The sequence below is a fragment of the Phaethon lepturus genome, unplaced genomic scaffold (genome assembly GCF_000687285.1).
Source record: "Phaethon lepturus isolate BGI_N335 unplaced genomic scaffold, ASM68728v1 scaffold5828, whole genome shotgun sequence".
Taxonomy (NCBI): domain Eukaryota; kingdom Metazoa; phylum Chordata; class Aves; order Phaethontiformes; family Phaethontidae; genus Phaethon; species Phaethon lepturus.
Window position 1 is genome coordinate 54,820 of NW_010558160.1, and position 16,643 is coordinate 71,462.

General features: G+C 39.1%; 1 protein-coding gene across 1 annotated transcript in view; it reads right to left on the bottom strand.

Annotated features, from left to right (window-relative positions):
- EVC (Ellis van Creveld syndrome) overlaps window positions 1-16,643 on the bottom strand; it is a gene marked incomplete at its 5' end in the record, with an annotated part of 51,773 nt that overhangs the window by 9,063 nt on the left and 26,067 nt on the right. Inside the window, 4 exons of the mRNA XM_010292958.1 lie at window positions 172-378; window positions 3,086-3,296; window positions 4,600-4,709; window positions 10,665-10,877. Of these exons, the coding sequence (XP_010291260.1) occupies window positions 172-378; window positions 3,086-3,296; window positions 4,600-4,709; window positions 10,665-10,877 (741 nt within the window). The remainder of the gene's footprint in view (window positions 1-171; window positions 379-3,085; window positions 3,297-4,599; window positions 4,710-10,664; window positions 10,878-16,643) is intronic.

Below are 16,643 nucleotides of genomic sequence, written 5' to 3' on the forward strand. Positions count from 1 at the left end.
CCTAAGTGTTAGTTTGTAAATACTTCGCAAGGTATCTTCAGTTTTAACACAGGTTGTAATGGTCTCTTGCTGATACTTCTAGGCATAGGGTAATGCATAAATGAAATTGCCTCCATTTTAGCAAAGTAGCACTCATTTTGTTTGGAAAACCGCTACTGAACATTTCCATACCTTGAAGTCCTGTCCATCATCTGAATTCTTTTTTCCAGCTTCCCGCCGGGCATGCTGCAGCAGTGTCCGCCCAATCACCTGCTCCATGTGCTGCTGAAGAAAATGAAGAGCTTCTTGAATTTCTGTGACTAGCTGCTGGTGAAATTCTAAATGGGTTTGTTGTGCTTCTTCTTCAAGCTTCTCTTCCTCTTCCAGAATGTGGGACTCCTGGTAATCAGACAAAAAGATAGTACTACCATTTAAATACGTTGACAAACTTAGTCAGCATCACTTTAAAAGAAAAGTACTACACCCCTTCAGACTGTTACTGTTTTAATACTTAGAATAATCCAATTTCCAGCAGAAGCTTATGTACAGTCATTTAACACATTTATCTTTGCAACAAAACTATTGCCTCTGTCATGATACATACAATAACTGCTGCATCCTGTACCATTAGTAATTTCCAAGTCATGTAATCCCATTTTTGTATTCTGTATTGTTGAATTTGGTCTTATTTCTATTAAAAATATGAACAATCTAGGTCAAATATCCTGAGTCCAGTAAGGGATAATTGTGGATGTCTCAATAAAGTGCACAGGAACAAGGCAAGTATACAGTTATGCACCTGGAATACTCATACAATTTGTGGGGTCTACCTGAGAAAAACGTGGTATATTGGTGGGTGAGGTCATGAACATATCTAATAGCACTTGGAAACCATTTGCACTCTTGGCATCTACAGCATCCCCTGGTGGTGAGTTCTACAGTTTATCCATACATTTCTTAATTTTGAACCTGCCATCTAATAGCTTTGCTTGGTGCTCTCTTATTAGAAACAAAATGAAAAACTGTTTCCTATTCATATATTTTATGCCACTTTTAAAGCCTACAATATTCCAGAAGACACCTCTTTTTTAGGCTGAAGAGTTCTAATCTCTTGAGGTCTTTGGACCATCCTTGCCACCATTTTCTATGCTTTTTAAATTCACTTTCCCTCTAAACTCTGTTTAGCACACAATAGTATACACTCACCAGCACAACCTGTTCTGTCTTCCTTATGTGTTTTAGTCTTCCATGGATTGCCTTCTGTTGAGTTGCTGATGGCCCTCTCATATTAATATTCTTATTTAAGATTCAATAACATTAAATTATTCTGGGGAATTCGACAGTCCCTATTTGATGCCCTCTTGGAAATAAGAAATGCATTAGAAAAAAAACCTGCTCTGCCCACATTCATCTGTGGAAAATAATGATGTCCCTATTAATGCTGGGTTATTCTGACATGTCTTTATTTATAGCTCAGACATATGTTTTTGATTTTTTTTTAGACAGTCTGAATGTCATTAAGCCATTTCTCTTTTTTTTAAGACACGAAATGTCACGTTATCATGTCCAAGCTAGGATTATTTAGTGTCGTTTTACATTTTATATGAAATCAACAGATAGACATGGCACTGTCTACCAGTCTAAAATGGCACAAGCTAAGACTAAGTTTAGTTCAAACAACATGGTATGTCTAAAGCTCTCATTGAGTATCTGTAAATTAACTTCTTCCTTAACTCCTTAAACATTGCTTCTAGTTTTGGAGGTTGTTCATAACATTTCTTTGTCTCTGACTTTTCACAATTCCACACCCTGGACCTACTTCTTTGGCAGCAAGGATCTTATACGTGTATTTTTAGGCACTTCCTTGTGAGATGGGTTTTAGCTGGCCTTGGAAAGAGGCTGTAAAGGAGCGAGGCCAAAGGAACAATAATACCTGTGGACATTTCATTTTTGTTAGGGAACACAGTGATTGCATCGATTAATGTCCCTGTGGGAGCTAAGTGAGAGAGAGTAGTGGAAAGCACATAACAAGAAAAATGCAGTCATATGCATTTGTATTTTATTATTTTATATTTTATTTCTTCTGAAAGTTAATGAGGTTTTGCAATTTTCACACTTAACAGGAACTACTTCAATAGAAATATTAGATGTGAAAATGGCAGCAGACAGAATTTCCTTATTCCTCTTCTAAGTGCAGAATTAGGGTTTGTGTTATGAAAATCAGAATTACAGGAACACAAAATATTATCTTTCAGCTAATTACACAGTGACAGCATGGAGCACAGAGCTGCAAAGTGTTGGATGGGTTCAACCCATGTGTGCAGCTGCAGTAGGTTGGGTAGGGGCTGTCACTGATGCCCACTAGGAGGGTCCTCTGAGGTTGAAATCTGAAACTAGGTGTTGTTCCAGGTAAATATCCAATGCAGATAAATAAACAACAAACAACACTTAATTGATTAACCCTAAAAGACACAGTCACAGATTTGAAAGTGACCTGTGGGAATATCAACTCTAAAAGTCCTTCAACTTGCTCCCACCTCCTTGACCTATAGGAGCCAGATTATTTAGAAGGATGTCAGGTGAATGGATGTTGAGCATCTCATAGACAGAGGAGAAAGAAAACAGAATGAAAAATGATGACAGTATAGAAGAACTTGCTAGGTCTGGTGGAGGAAAGAATTTCTTCTGATGCTCAAGTAAGAACTTGTCAAGTGCATATTACAATTCCTAGCAGAATTAGTAGGAGTTTATTTTACACTGAAGCAGTAACTTTTGAAGAAGTCCTTTATACATGTTGGCCTGCCTTCTTTCATTAGTATTTTCATATAAAATAAATAGCTAAATAAGCTTGCTCTGATAACACATATCACAGACAGTTAGCCAGTAGATAATATATTATGGAATTTAAAATGTCTGCCCAAACTAAAACAGACACACTCAGGGGCCTCCTATGCCAGCAGTGGGTCCATTTTTGACAGAGAATATTTTCCTTTCTATTTGGAACTTGAATATTTTTATTTTTTGCAATCCTTTACAGCTACTTCTAATGCCAGACATCACAGCATATGAGACCTCTGGAGGAAAACCACCCAGACACTGTACCTACCACTGCCTTCTGTAACTGCCACTGGTCCTCATCTTGGCAGGGGGAAGATCCCTTCTGCAGGGTATGTTGCACTCTCAGTTCCTGAAGCAAGCTCTTCTTTCTGGACAGTCTCATACAGGCCAGGGCTTCCATTCCAACTCTTCGGAGGGTTAATCTTCTGAGTACTGAACACAGCAGAAGTTGGTGTTTTTGCAATATATAGTTAACAGACCTGTAAGAATGACCATTAGAAATCAATCAGCTAAGCTGCTTGCTGATTTGGCACGCCTGAGTTCAGCAAAGTCATTGCTCAAAGATGACAAGTATTCACTCTGTGTAATGTCTTCTCGAACAAAGCATGCTTTGGAAAGCTGCTCACGTGTAAAGAACGGATATTGCTGTGATAGACTTCTAGTTCTGTAACACTGCAGTTAAAATATAAATAGGAAGAAAATACATAAATAAAAATGGGTAATTACATAATAAAAGTTTTTTTTTTTTATTAATAGGAGACCTGAAATAAGATGAAAAGAGAACGTAATCAGAACTACAGGAAAGTTATTTCAATAAAATACAGGACAGCATATCTTGGATTAACAAGGAGGCACACTCTGAAGAGACATTGAGGCTAGTGTTAGCTGGCAGGGCTGACATGGCTGAAGCAAGTTTGTAGTGAATTTTACACTTAGCAAATTTTGAATTTGATTCTGGACCAGGTGAGTGAAATCTGTGTACACACTGGGGATGACATTGTTTATGCCTGCATCTAATTTGTGTGTATGTGTAAACTCTATGGATACTGAATGCTGGGAAACGCTAAAGTCAAAGAATGTGGAAATGTAAGGTTGAACTGAAAAGTAGTGCCAAAATAAAGCAGTGCAATGACAATAATACCAATATCCCAAATACGCAAGTCTTCAGATACTTTGATCTTTGTCAATGTGAAGAACCTGGTAAATGAAGTAATTTGATATCTTAATCAAAACAAGGCATATGATAACAGAGAATTGTGGGTTTTTGAGAAGTAGCTCTCTCAAATAGATGTTTAGCTGTACAAAGATGAGATAGAACTAAAAGTTTCCTTGGTGAATAGAGACAGAGAATGCAAGAGAGGAGGCATTATGCAAAACGATGGTCAGTGAGATTGTAATAGCAGAAAGCAAAGGTAGAGCTGAAATGGTGCTGGACCGCACATTTTATCTTGAAGAATATCCAACTACAATGTGACATACAGAGTGAAAAAGAGAGGCTAGTTCAAGATTAGGAATCACTCACAAACATAGGAGTAAGTACACAGAAAGCACACTACTCGACAAATCACAGAAGACTCTACTTTTTCTACTTGCCAGAAGTCATATCTGTTTTTTTTAATTTGGTGTTGAGAAAAAAACAAAAAAGTAGAGTAACTGCCTCTCTGCCTGAAGATGCTCATAATCTCTCAACACTGCTTTCCACAATGTAATGTACACAAGTTTTTATCTATGCATGCAGCACTGCAGTTTTAACCCACTGTTTACGGATAAAACCATTCTTACTCATCACTGAGGCATCCTAGTCTGCTTACGACAGCTTGAATTATCTTCTCTTGTTTCTCAGACAGGTGCTTTTGCATCACAGCAGACAGAGCATATTCCTTTATCCATAGCTAAAAGCAGGGGAAAAAAATTACAACTGTTAAGATACTCTGATGTCAGCCATTCTAGTCACCACAATAAAAAAATTGGTTTATTTGATGTTATTTTGCTAAAAACAATCCCCCTGCTCTTTCAAGAAACAAACTCATCCTGAATTAAAATTATTCTACTTAAGAATATTTTTTTCTCAATGATCGAAGCCTTAAACAAACCTCACTGAAAAGAAACGGAGGCTTTGCACTGGTTTGCATCAGCCCTCAGCTGTGCCTCCTACAGATTTTCCAGTTTCAGCAACAGAGGAACAAAATAAAGGTACCATTTTCCATCACACTTTTGTGTATAGTACACAGTGCTAATAGTTAAAAATGGAGGTGATTGAGTGATTAGGTTTACTGAGTGATTAGGTATTGACTACAAGTTTACAGCTCCTTCGGGGTAATATTTAGATCAAAGAATTTAATCTTTAAATATTTTGATGGATTTGCCATTAGACTGTAAACTTTTGGAGATACGGACTTAAGATTTTGTTTGGCATATTGCCAGAATGAAAGGGCTAATAAGACATAAGATGAAATGGTTGTAAGGCCCAAGTTCTATTACTGCGAGACTAAGGGCATATTTTAGTCTACACTGGCAGCTGGATAAACGCACGTTGCCTCCAGACTTAGGCAGAGCCCTAAATTAAATATAATACTAAGGCTCTCTGACAGCTTCACTTCATGTTCTAGCCTCATTCAGAACATGAGGGACTAAATTTTCTATTATTGCAGACAGCAAGGTTTCACTAGATCAGTATGTCTAGCAAAGAATCAGATGTGTAATCGCATGGTAGTTACTGCTAAGAATTGGGAGTGGTACTGGGTCTTCCTACTGGATTTTGTAGTCGTCTTTGGGAAGCAGTGATCTGTGCAGGAGAGAGGCTTTATCTGTGAGCACAGAATGAACTCCCCCGGGAAGTGTGAACATCAGAAACCACATCATCTTTGGCTTTAAAATAGAAATGTATTTCTTTCTTGGATAGCGCCTTCTCTGTAGTATACACAGCAACACATCTAATTGACCCCTCTCCATGCAGAAAACCTTACCAGAACACATGCTCCTCAGCAGAATGCCTGAGAAGGATGGGCAGGCAGTCAACAACAGCTGACAGACGGCAAGAGGGCAGCAGAGCATAAGCACAGCCCAAAAGTCTGTACAGTGCCGGGGAGCCCACCAGGCTGCTCTCGGAGAGAGCCGCAAGACATACCTGTGTAGCCAGACCTCAACTGATTTGAGTCTAAGCCATTCTTAAAAATTATAGAGCACAGCTGAGCACAGTGCCTTCTCTGACCGCATGCTGCAAGTGTCAAATTAAGGTCTATCAGGTCTCCAGGTATCAGCACAACAGATGGCAAACATTTGCTTGAAGTAATAGTTGTATCAGCATTTCCCTTTAGCAGCTCTGTGGATATGGCTTCCTAGTGTTTCACACCTCTGCGTACGCCTCGTAGATCCATCGCATTGTGTATTTTAATGTCTCTCTCAGCGGTTAAAAGGGATTGAAAATGACCTTTTACTTTCTAGAAGTATTTTCATTTTCAATGAGAGACTGGCTGTGGCTCAGATGTGGCTTCCCATCATTTTTGGAGATCTGGTTATTCACTGATAAGTTAGTTGCTCTTGAAGGGCCTGTCTGCACACTTGCTGTGAAGCAGCATGAGGGTATGTATCACCAAGACACAGAAGACAGGAGACTTTTTCTGAATTACAACTGGAATGGTAAATGGTGTAATATTGTAGCCAAGAAACCAACATTTAACACCTCTGCTGCTATCAGTATATCCTATCCAAAAAGGCACTCAGAATGATAACAAAGACAGGGATTGTAGTCGTTGTTTACTTCTGTTTATGAAGAAATAGCCTAGTTCTGTAGTGGTGAACAAAGTTTCTTTTAAAGGAAAAGAGTAAGTCACCTTTTCCACTGAGAGCGCATTTAAGGTAAGATGTATGCAAAATTTAAAAAAGGTCTCTTTACGTCCCTGAGACCAATGGAAAGCTGAGAATACAGCAGAAAACCCCCCCAGCGCACAGTAATTAAACCGAACAGTAGAAGTACATCAGCCATATAAGTAGTAAGAGAACAAAGAGGAAAGGAGGGGGATTATTACACATTTAAGACAGCATGATACATAATGAAGGTTGAGATTTGGACCAAATAGTAAACCAGTGTTTTGTCTCAAAAAGGCCATTAGGAAGATGATCAAGAAGGGAAGGATCAGCTGGGAATAAACAGAATATTGTGTGTTTTATTGGATGCAACACTTTAGCAGCTCACTAGGATGGGCTGAGAGGGTGGGCTATTTTCCACCTCCAAAATTCTAGAACTCTCGCATACAGACACAAATGTAACTGCAAAGATCCTCTGGGAATCTTAATTTGAGGCTGCTGGCGTATGGCTGAAAAGCAGCAAAACAGAGACAACTACTTCATCAAGCCAGGTAGAAAGGTCAGGTTTTGTGCTGCACTGATCTTCCAATGCTGGGTCAAGTCACCAGGCGCCTCTGCAAGCTTTCCTGTTCTTGGGAATGGCCTTACTTTGCTCGGAGACAGATCAGTATGGAGTGGGGAAAACCACGCTGCTGCACAGACTCAGTGGCTGGAGCAGAACTCAGGCTCTCAGATTCCTGCCTTTAACCAGTAAAACCAGTGACAAAAGCATGGTAAATGGGGGACTAAAGCTCCGAGGAATGTCTGGCTTCTTGACAAGTCATTCCAATTGCTATCAAAAAGTAAGTATAAAACAAAGATAAAATGATAAAATGCCCAGCATGTCAAAACTGGCAAGCAGATGCCGGTTCAGCTTTCTGGGTGTCAAGCAATTGATCTGGGAATGGATGGAAATCTCCTCATCCTGTTTTCACTCTGTAAGCTTCTCAGTGCTTTCCTTCCTTGCAACAAGTTCATAAAAAGACCTTCTGGAGCACTGCTAACATTAAGTATTACTCTCTGGCAATAAAGGTGAGGAACATGCCTTTCTTAGGTAATGAAACCCATAAAATATTTTGAGTTAGACCTCAGGTACAAAAGCAAATTAGACCCAAGTAAGCTCACTCTTTTTTCTGCAGCTCTCAGTTTGACATTTTTAGCACAGATTATTCAGGAAATCAAAGGAAAGCAATTTCTCCCTAACAGCCTGTAGATGGGGTGTGATGCATATTGAATGCCAAGCAAGTACCTCAGCCTGGTGCAGCAGTCTGCTCCCCCATAACCGCTGCCTAGGCAGGAGGGTTTGTCTACAGAAATCATGAGGCAGGGGGTATGTGGGAAAATGCTCAAAACTTATTTTCATTAGTCATTTATTCCCATTTGTCTCACTCACATCCTCAAGTGTATAAGGCAAAGTTAAATATGAAATTGATTATTTTCATTTGTAAAAGAGATTCCACTCCTTCCCCCAAAAGACATCATAATCCAGATACATATAAATGCTAGGAAAGATAATCTTAAAAAGACCCCACAGTTCAAGTAAATGGGAAAAATGTCTTTCTGAGCCACCTTGAAAAGCACACATAAATACCCTGGTGAAAAGCCTTCTGGTGTTAGACTTCCCAAGTCTGCAAAGCAGCTGACTATGTAAGTATAGTACATTTATCAAGAGGCAAATGAAAGACCTATCTCCTGCTGGAAAATGTCTGATAAATTAAAAGGCCTGTCAATATGAATGTTGATTTATGGATCTTCTGTCATATTCAGCACTGTTATATCTATGGGATCTCCTAAATGACATGATCACCTGTCAGAAGTATCTGATCTATCCTCCTCTTTTCTTAAGGTGGAAACCAAGTGCTCCTTTTTGTAGGATGCAAGTGTCAGCTTATTGCTTAAATGTGCATGCTGCTGTGTTTATATTAGGAAAGGGCCAAGAAAAGCACTTTGCATTTGAATGTAATATAATGGGTAGCGTGATGCTTTTCAGACTCATTTATTCAGGAACATCTGCCAGCCTAGCTTGGTGGAATAGCTATCTCCCTGCATACCCTCTTTGGAGATATAGTAGACTTTTTTCCAGTTCAAACCACTTCCAAAAAGCCACATGCATTAAGTTAAAAAAGCTCCTTAGGCTTCTGCAAAGCATACTGTCTTGAGGAATCACACATTTTCCCAATAGGAGAAGCCCTTCTAGAAATTTACCCCACAGAATCACTTGTGTCCTTAGGACAGCTCTGTCTGCCACTGAGGAAATTTTTGTATTGAATAAGGCCCAACTGCAGTGGTGGTGACCTGGAGACCAATGTGAGAGCTCTCTCATTGCTAATTGAATTCCTCTATAGCTCAGTAATTACTGTTAATGATGTCAGCAAACCCTTTATTCTTTCTTTTTTCAGCTAGGAAGTCATATGCTTTATATTATGAATGCTATGGTACACTGAAAGGGATGGAAAGTCAACTTTCTAATTTAAATAATCTGTGCTTGGGCATGACTGGAACATCTGAATTCACATATAATGAATCCATCATACAGTGCTGACCAAAGAGCTATTATCCAGCAACAGAGTGCTGCAGATGAACTAATCCTTTTAGTCCCTTGAGAAAAAATCCCAGGGTGTGGTTTCTCTACTCAATACTGTGCCCCATGACAGTAACAGAGGAATGCATAAACATCATTTTTGGAACAAAACTTCAGATGTGAGATCTCCCCCTCTGCGGAGAGTCTCCTAGCCATTAAACTGCATCCTCTCTGGCCCTGAGCAATGGCTGAGGTTCAATGGGACAGCGGAAGGACCAGAGCAGAGGTGCCCTAACATGCAGTCTGACCTCTAAGACTAACTGCAAGTTGCACACCAGAAGCTCCTCCTTCTCTGACTGTGGCTTTTAATGACAGCAGACACCACCACAGTACTTTGGCCTCCAAGCTCTATGAGACATGCTTATATTTCACCTACTAGAGCAGCCTGTGCAGGTCATTCACATACAAGGACAGGCAATTTGTGAACCCTCGGTGAATGTGAAATGAACGGCAACCTAGAGGTTTAAGCTTGCCAAGTCAGATATTGAATTTAATCCTTGATAAAAAGGGACATTGTTTCATTAATCACTGAAGGTATAGGTGTGCCAAATTCAAACACTAAATGCTAGCCAGCAGTCCCAGAGAACACAAATGCCCACCCTTAACTTAAAGCTTGTGAGCAGCCTCACTGTCATCAGTGGTTGCAGCACACACAAACAGTTGGGAAGGGACAAAAAAAAAAAAAAACAAACAGTTGGGAAGGGGCACACCTTTGTATAGAGAAAGTCTGTCTTTGACTCTTTGTTAGTCTTCAAAGCAATGTTAATAAAGACGTAGCATCGCATGAATAAGTTGAAGGTATATTTGAGTTCCAGCCTAATGCTGAAGATACCTGCCTCTGCTTTTACCATTGTTGCTTTTCTCCTCTGGTGTCAGTGCCCCCTGTGCTGGGCACAAACAGAGCAGGAAAGCTGGATGTGTTTCTTCACCTTCTCAAAGTAAAGAATAAGTTTTATATATGGTGTGTATCATGTTTTCAGTTATTATAGTATTAATACATACAAATGATTAAGAAATATTTATCACTGTAAGGCCTCCTTTCCTGTAAGCTGTACTCATATGTACCCTCTTCAAACAGACCAGATGAAAGTTTTTTTGAACTGTTTCTGTAGATGCTCAAGACTTGAAGACATCAGACAGTAGCCTTGACAAAAAATGTTTATGTACTGACAAAGCTGTCAAACACTGTGGACAGATGTTCAGCAATTAGTCTCAACTCCTCTATGCAAGTCTACATGCACAGCATATATATTTACTCCATACTGCAAGTCAAACTGCCCATCCCAAGTCTGGACCTGTGTCTGCATCTCGGCTATATATTTATACACAAAATACTCTCCACAGTTAAGTATCTTCATAATTTTTTTTCCATAGCTCTGTTTTCAGATCCTGGGGTCCCAGAACATAATAGGGGTCTTACTTTTTTTTCTTCCAACAGCTGTTCCTGGAAAAGCTTCCAACGTCTCTGGCGGTGCGTCTCCCATTTCTCCAGGTGTGGTACCAAATTCTCCTGCCACTCCTCTTTCAGAAGCTCACATTCTCTTACAGAGAGGCCGGTCACAACAGGCAGGGTCTGAAGAAACAGCTCCGTCACCAACTCCGCTAAAGCACGGGAAGCTTTAGAGTACAGCTCCTAACAGAGGGACAAAGAGGGACAGGGAAAGACGGGTGAGAAAGTGAAAGCCCCAGCCCTTTGGAGTGGTTTCATTGTATGTCTCCATGATGACAGTGAGGGAACCATGTCCTAGTGAAGAGCCTGGGCCCATGACCAAGCCCTAGAGATAAAGTCCAATGCCACTAATGCTTGAGTTAAAAAGACCAGGTTTTGTAGATGGAACAACTTGAATGTTTTGGTTCAAGGCACACAAGGGCATTTAAAATGCAATAGTGGCATGAGCAACTGAGATCTTGAATTCTAACCATTGCCCACATGCAAATGCAGTACAAAGAATATCTTGTTTTACTGGCTATGTCAATGTGTTATAAAAACACTTAATTTGAAAGTTAATGTGAAAACAATCTGGTGTAGGCACCACTTCATAGGCACATTTTCAAAGGTGCTGACATGAAATCAATGAAGGAAAGAAAGAAGGAAGAGTTAAAAGGGACAGTGTGGCTTTTAGTTAGGCAAAATTGATATTAGTCGTGTTAATAGCTGGTGCTCCAAAGTATGACACTCTTCAGTCCCTGAACGACAGAATTATTAAAATTCCTTCTGATGCAGAAGAGGTTCAAGCCTAGGAAAACAAATATCTTCTGGTGGTTTTATTAAAACTAGTCCCATATGAGTGGTTTTCAATTGCTGAGGCTGTTTCACTCATAAGAAGAGTTTGGGTGATTTAGTCAGATGGCATCCAAGCTATAAAGTCTGCTCAAAACACATAATTTCACTGCCAAATACACAGTGGTGATACGAGCTGTGTTTGTAAAATTGCTAGTTTAAGATAATCCCTGAGGAGAAGAAGTGAGGGCAGGTAGCTTTCCCCAGCGAAGAGAGAAAACAAAAACACATTGGAAAGGTCACACGGACGCTGCAGTACTCCAGCAATACGAAGAGCTATTTCTGTGACTTCCACATGATCTTACCAGTCCAAAAAGCTTTATTGCCTACTTGGTTTTGCTGTCATAGTAAATCAGTGCTAGCCCTCTTGAAAACACTTTTATTCCTTTATTTTCTTTAAAATACAGCTAATATTTTAAAACATCTTTTCAGCATTCCAGCTGCAAGAACAAGTCAAGTCTTCTAGCTGTTGCCTTCTTTTAAATACAGGTTTAATTACAATCTCTCAAGTGATCAAAATCTAGAACCTCTCAATAGAAACATAGAGATATTTATCTAGATGTCAAAAACATTTGTCTGCAGCTCATAGACATGAAAAGTTCTAGTGGACTTGTCTTTTTTGGGGAGATACACTGGTATAATGTACTATTGTGTAAGAGCCCATTGCAACTACTAGATATGGTATAATAAAGAGAAAATAAGACACAATAAAAAACCCAAAATAAACGAGAATGCTAAATTGCAAAGTCAAGAACTCAGAAATGAAGAATGACCAAAACTTAGGTTGCATGTGAAATCCAGTCCTGTGCCCCCTAATGATAAATTTGGGGCTCACATACTGTTTCCACAGGACCTTTATCTGTTCCATGTTTAGGTTTATCAATATCTATTGCATGGACAGATTTCTTAAAAATCTTTATTTTGTATTTCTCATTTATTGTAAAATATCCAAACGCTGCACTGAATACTAAATTATTATTTTCCTCATAGGATCCTTCTAGGATGCAAATCACTGTATTAATTAGCTGTTTCACAAAAAATAAATAGCTTATTTTAACAGCTCCCTGCAGTAACCTCTTCTTATGGATAAAATTGAGGCACAACACTATCAAAGTGTTCAGTACATCTTCGAGATGAGCTGTCTTGATTTCTTCTTACCTGTTTAAAGCATGCAGGATTTTCAGAATCCAGCTCCCACTGTCTTTGTTTAATTTCAAAGTGTTCTGCATGCTTGTAAATTGGGCTACAGGTTTCTGAAACTGAGTGCTGGGTCTAAGTATGAGAATTAGTAGTCAAAGACCCAGCAATCAGACACCTCATTTCTGGTAACACTTCTCCTGTTTCTAGCGATTGCTCACAATCTGAACATGACAGTGTCATTAGGGTCACATCTGCTACACAGGTGCATCCAGTGCTGAAGGATGGCTCTCTCCTTCTCCTTCATTATTATAGTTACCAGCTCCTGTTACAAGAAGAGGCAGGATTTATACCATTTTAATCACCTGTGGGCCTGGCTCAGCTTGCTGACGCTAACGCAAAATGGTTTGTTTTAATCCTCTCTTCTGCTGCTATTTATTTTAAAATTCAAGTCTCAAAATTCTGGGATTTAACATAAGCTCAAAGATCCTATGTTCCCAACCTCCGTATTCCATACAACATTTAAACAACAATCAATCTATCTCTGTAAACCATCTCTTCTCTGAGCTTTACTATCCTTTCAGGACAAGTTAATTCTCCTGCCTTTACTGGGTGTTTAAGGATATAAGAATTTCTCATGGGTCTGAAATGGTTCAGAAGCAATCTAGAGGAGTCTGTGGCATTTGTATTACAACTTCAGAAGATCTCAGGCAGTGTGTTAAGGAACTCTATCCTTAAACAGAGTTCCACCTATGGCAGCTAAATCACTTTGCAACATATTTTGCTGCAGAACTGATAGCATTTCCCTGGCATACTGACAGCTCTGTATTATTATTTACTAGGAAATCTTTTGCACAGAACATAAAGAAGGTATTTTGTAACTTGCCTTCACGCCATTTTGTTTAAAACCGCATGAATAGAGTTCCGCTTGCACTCCCTGCAGCTTCAAATTATACTGTGTACTTACCTTTGCTGCTACAAGACTAGGTACATAGTTACCCAGGAAAAGTGTGACTAGGTCCTTTCCCCACAAAATTACTTACCTGCATCACCTCAATAATGTGATGGTCCAAGTTATCTTTAGATCAAAGGTGCTTAACTATTAGTTTGCAAAATAATTCATAGCCCTCTGCTGAAACTGGTGTACAAAAGGACAAGAAAGTGGGATTATAATTCCAGGAGCAGTTTTTAACACCAACAGTCTCTTTAAAAATGAAAACGCTGGATGAATACATGTAGGGGAAGCAGGACTAAGCAGTGTGTTCTTTACATCTCACGTATGTTGCAAACTGACATGCAAAACAAGAGGAAGCCCGGTCAGGTGCTTGAAGTCCTTGGGACGGTGTTTTTTAACAGGATCAAACACTTTCCCTTCAAATTCTGTTAGAAATTCTCCTCTGTAGGGCACAAATGCTGCACTTACTGATCTTACCTGTGGTCCAGGATCACAAAATAAACCACTGTCCGTGATGACTACCAAAATAGTAACTTCTCTTCAGTGTTCAAGGAACCACCGACTGCTGGCTGCTTTAATCTCAACACATGATCATATGGTCATTAGACCCCAGGCTGTCCTTGCAACCCAGACCCGAACGCGAAAGCATGCTCTACCCCAAGGAGGTGCCACAGGTACAAGACAATGGCTACACTGTTTAACGCAGCACTTGAAATGCAGTGGAATGGCCTTTTAAAATTTGGTAGGGGAAATGGTAAATCTACATTTAGGAAAGACTGCAGATGTGACTCCACCAAAGTGACTCAAGCTAACAAAATAGCTCAAAACTATTTGTTCTCTAAGGAACGTACTTTATCTGAAACAGCAATAAAGTCTGTCTGTGAATAGGGATGGCGCACTGCCTGTTATAAATCTTATTTTCCACAGGAAAAAAGAAAACAGTTAAAAAAATCCTATTGCTTCCAGGATCTTATTTTTGGACCAGAACCCCTACAACATAGTTCTTACAACCTCCCTGACATGCCGTATTTTGTTTTTAGAACTTTTACTTAATGAAATTTATTCAAATTGATTCCATTAATAGAACAGCTGATTGCGGTGTTGAATGAACCTGTTTGTAGTACCTGGCAGTCAATCTCAAAGCTTTTCAAAAAATCTCCAGAGAAATTCATCAAGCATAAACAAATACCATGGGGTATATGCAGAAATAAAATGGGCCCAGATTAAAATGCTGAGTGAATCTGAATTTCAAAGAAGGCAAAAAATACATAATTTTGTCAAAAACCAGGGGAAATACACAGCTTAACAGGTATCACCACAAAACCAAAGAACAATATTAATACTCACCCTCAAACCCAAACCATTAAAAGGTTTCTACATGCAGATGAGAATAAAGAGAATAATGAAATTGTGAAGCAGGAAAATATATTTAGAAAGGCTGGTTGTACTGTATTTTAAATGCCAGCCACAGCCTAGTGTATATCTCCAAGAGGCAACTACGTAGCTATTTGTTAACTTGTGACAGGTATTTGTTACCTTGTGATACAACAGCATTTCATTAAAATAATTAAATTTTCTGGTTAAAGCTGTAGAACACTCTTGCATGTATCCCAGAAGCTCAATGGCTAGGGCACTCATTTAGGAGGTAAAAGATTCATTTCCCAATGCATTCTCTATCTTACTAAGGACAGGAATTCAATATTCAGATCATACATACCATAAATACGTCAAACATTCTTGGACATCACTGGCCACCAGAACATACTTCATGCTAAATAGGGAAAAGCTGATGTTCCCCAGGGCTCAGTATTGGGGCCAGTTCTCTTTAATAGCTTTATCAATGATCTGGACAAGGGGATTGAGTGCGCCCCGAGAAAGTTTGCAGATGATACCAAGTTGGGCAGGAGTGTTGATCTGCTTGAGGGCAGGAAGGCTCTGCAGACAGTGCACTGAAGTCATCCTTAGCACACGCTAATAAAACAAGTTTGATTTCCATTCATTAAAAAAGGAGGTTCATTGAAATTCCAGTTTTGCCCCCTCACTGGTCCTTGATTTATGGAGAAGGCAGTTTCAATTTTCTCCTTCTGTACTCCCTTTTTAGAAATGTGCCTTTGTAGATAAGGTTATGCCCTTTACTAGATCTAACTATTAACAAATTGTGAATCCATATAGTGGTAAAATAAATTTTCTTATGCAGTAGGCAAGAAGCAAACTTCAGAATGAAGGCTACACCCATCAGGCATCTTGTATCAGCTTTGACTGAAATGACTAGATCAAATTTAATCAGTCCCCAAACCCAGAACTAGATTGAGCTTGCATGGTAAGAGTTCACAAATCTCATTTCTTTGATCATGATGTCTTTCAGCTTTTTTGGGATAAGTCACAGGGCAAAATTTTCAAAAGTAAGAATCTGAGTTGCAGGTTTCCTGATATGGATTTCCACCTGAAAAAAGCTGTGGGTGATTCAATTTGAAAAGCAGCTAGCTGTGGATACCTAAAAATGCAGTCCACCTCATGAAAAGCATCCCTAACTGTATCATTATGTAATGATGTATCATTATGTAATGAAATTACATAAGGAACGTAATGAAAGAGTACGTCTCTAACAATGTGTACTATTTATTTTGACAATGGTAAATTTTTCCCTTTTGTTAACAAAGGAAAAAATCAAATACTTCGCTTCAACTTCACATTCATGTCTACCCATTCATAAAATGTTTATTGCTTTGCTTGTTCATAATACTCATTACTTAATAGCTTTTAGTCTAAATTCTTGTGCCATTTCTATGTTCTGCCAAGTCAAATGAAATCGCATTCTGGTGAACTGCTATCAGCAAAGGGGAATTATAAATGACAGTAAATTGTGAGGTTTTATGGTTTTGATGTTATGACTGAGCAAAAATAATTATCTTACCACAGACTCTGTAATTTTTAGTTGTTAACTGATTTCCTTTTGTACAGTCTCCATGTTTGTTTTCTTAATAATGAACTGTTAGCAACCAACCTCTTTTCACTCCTCCTTTCCC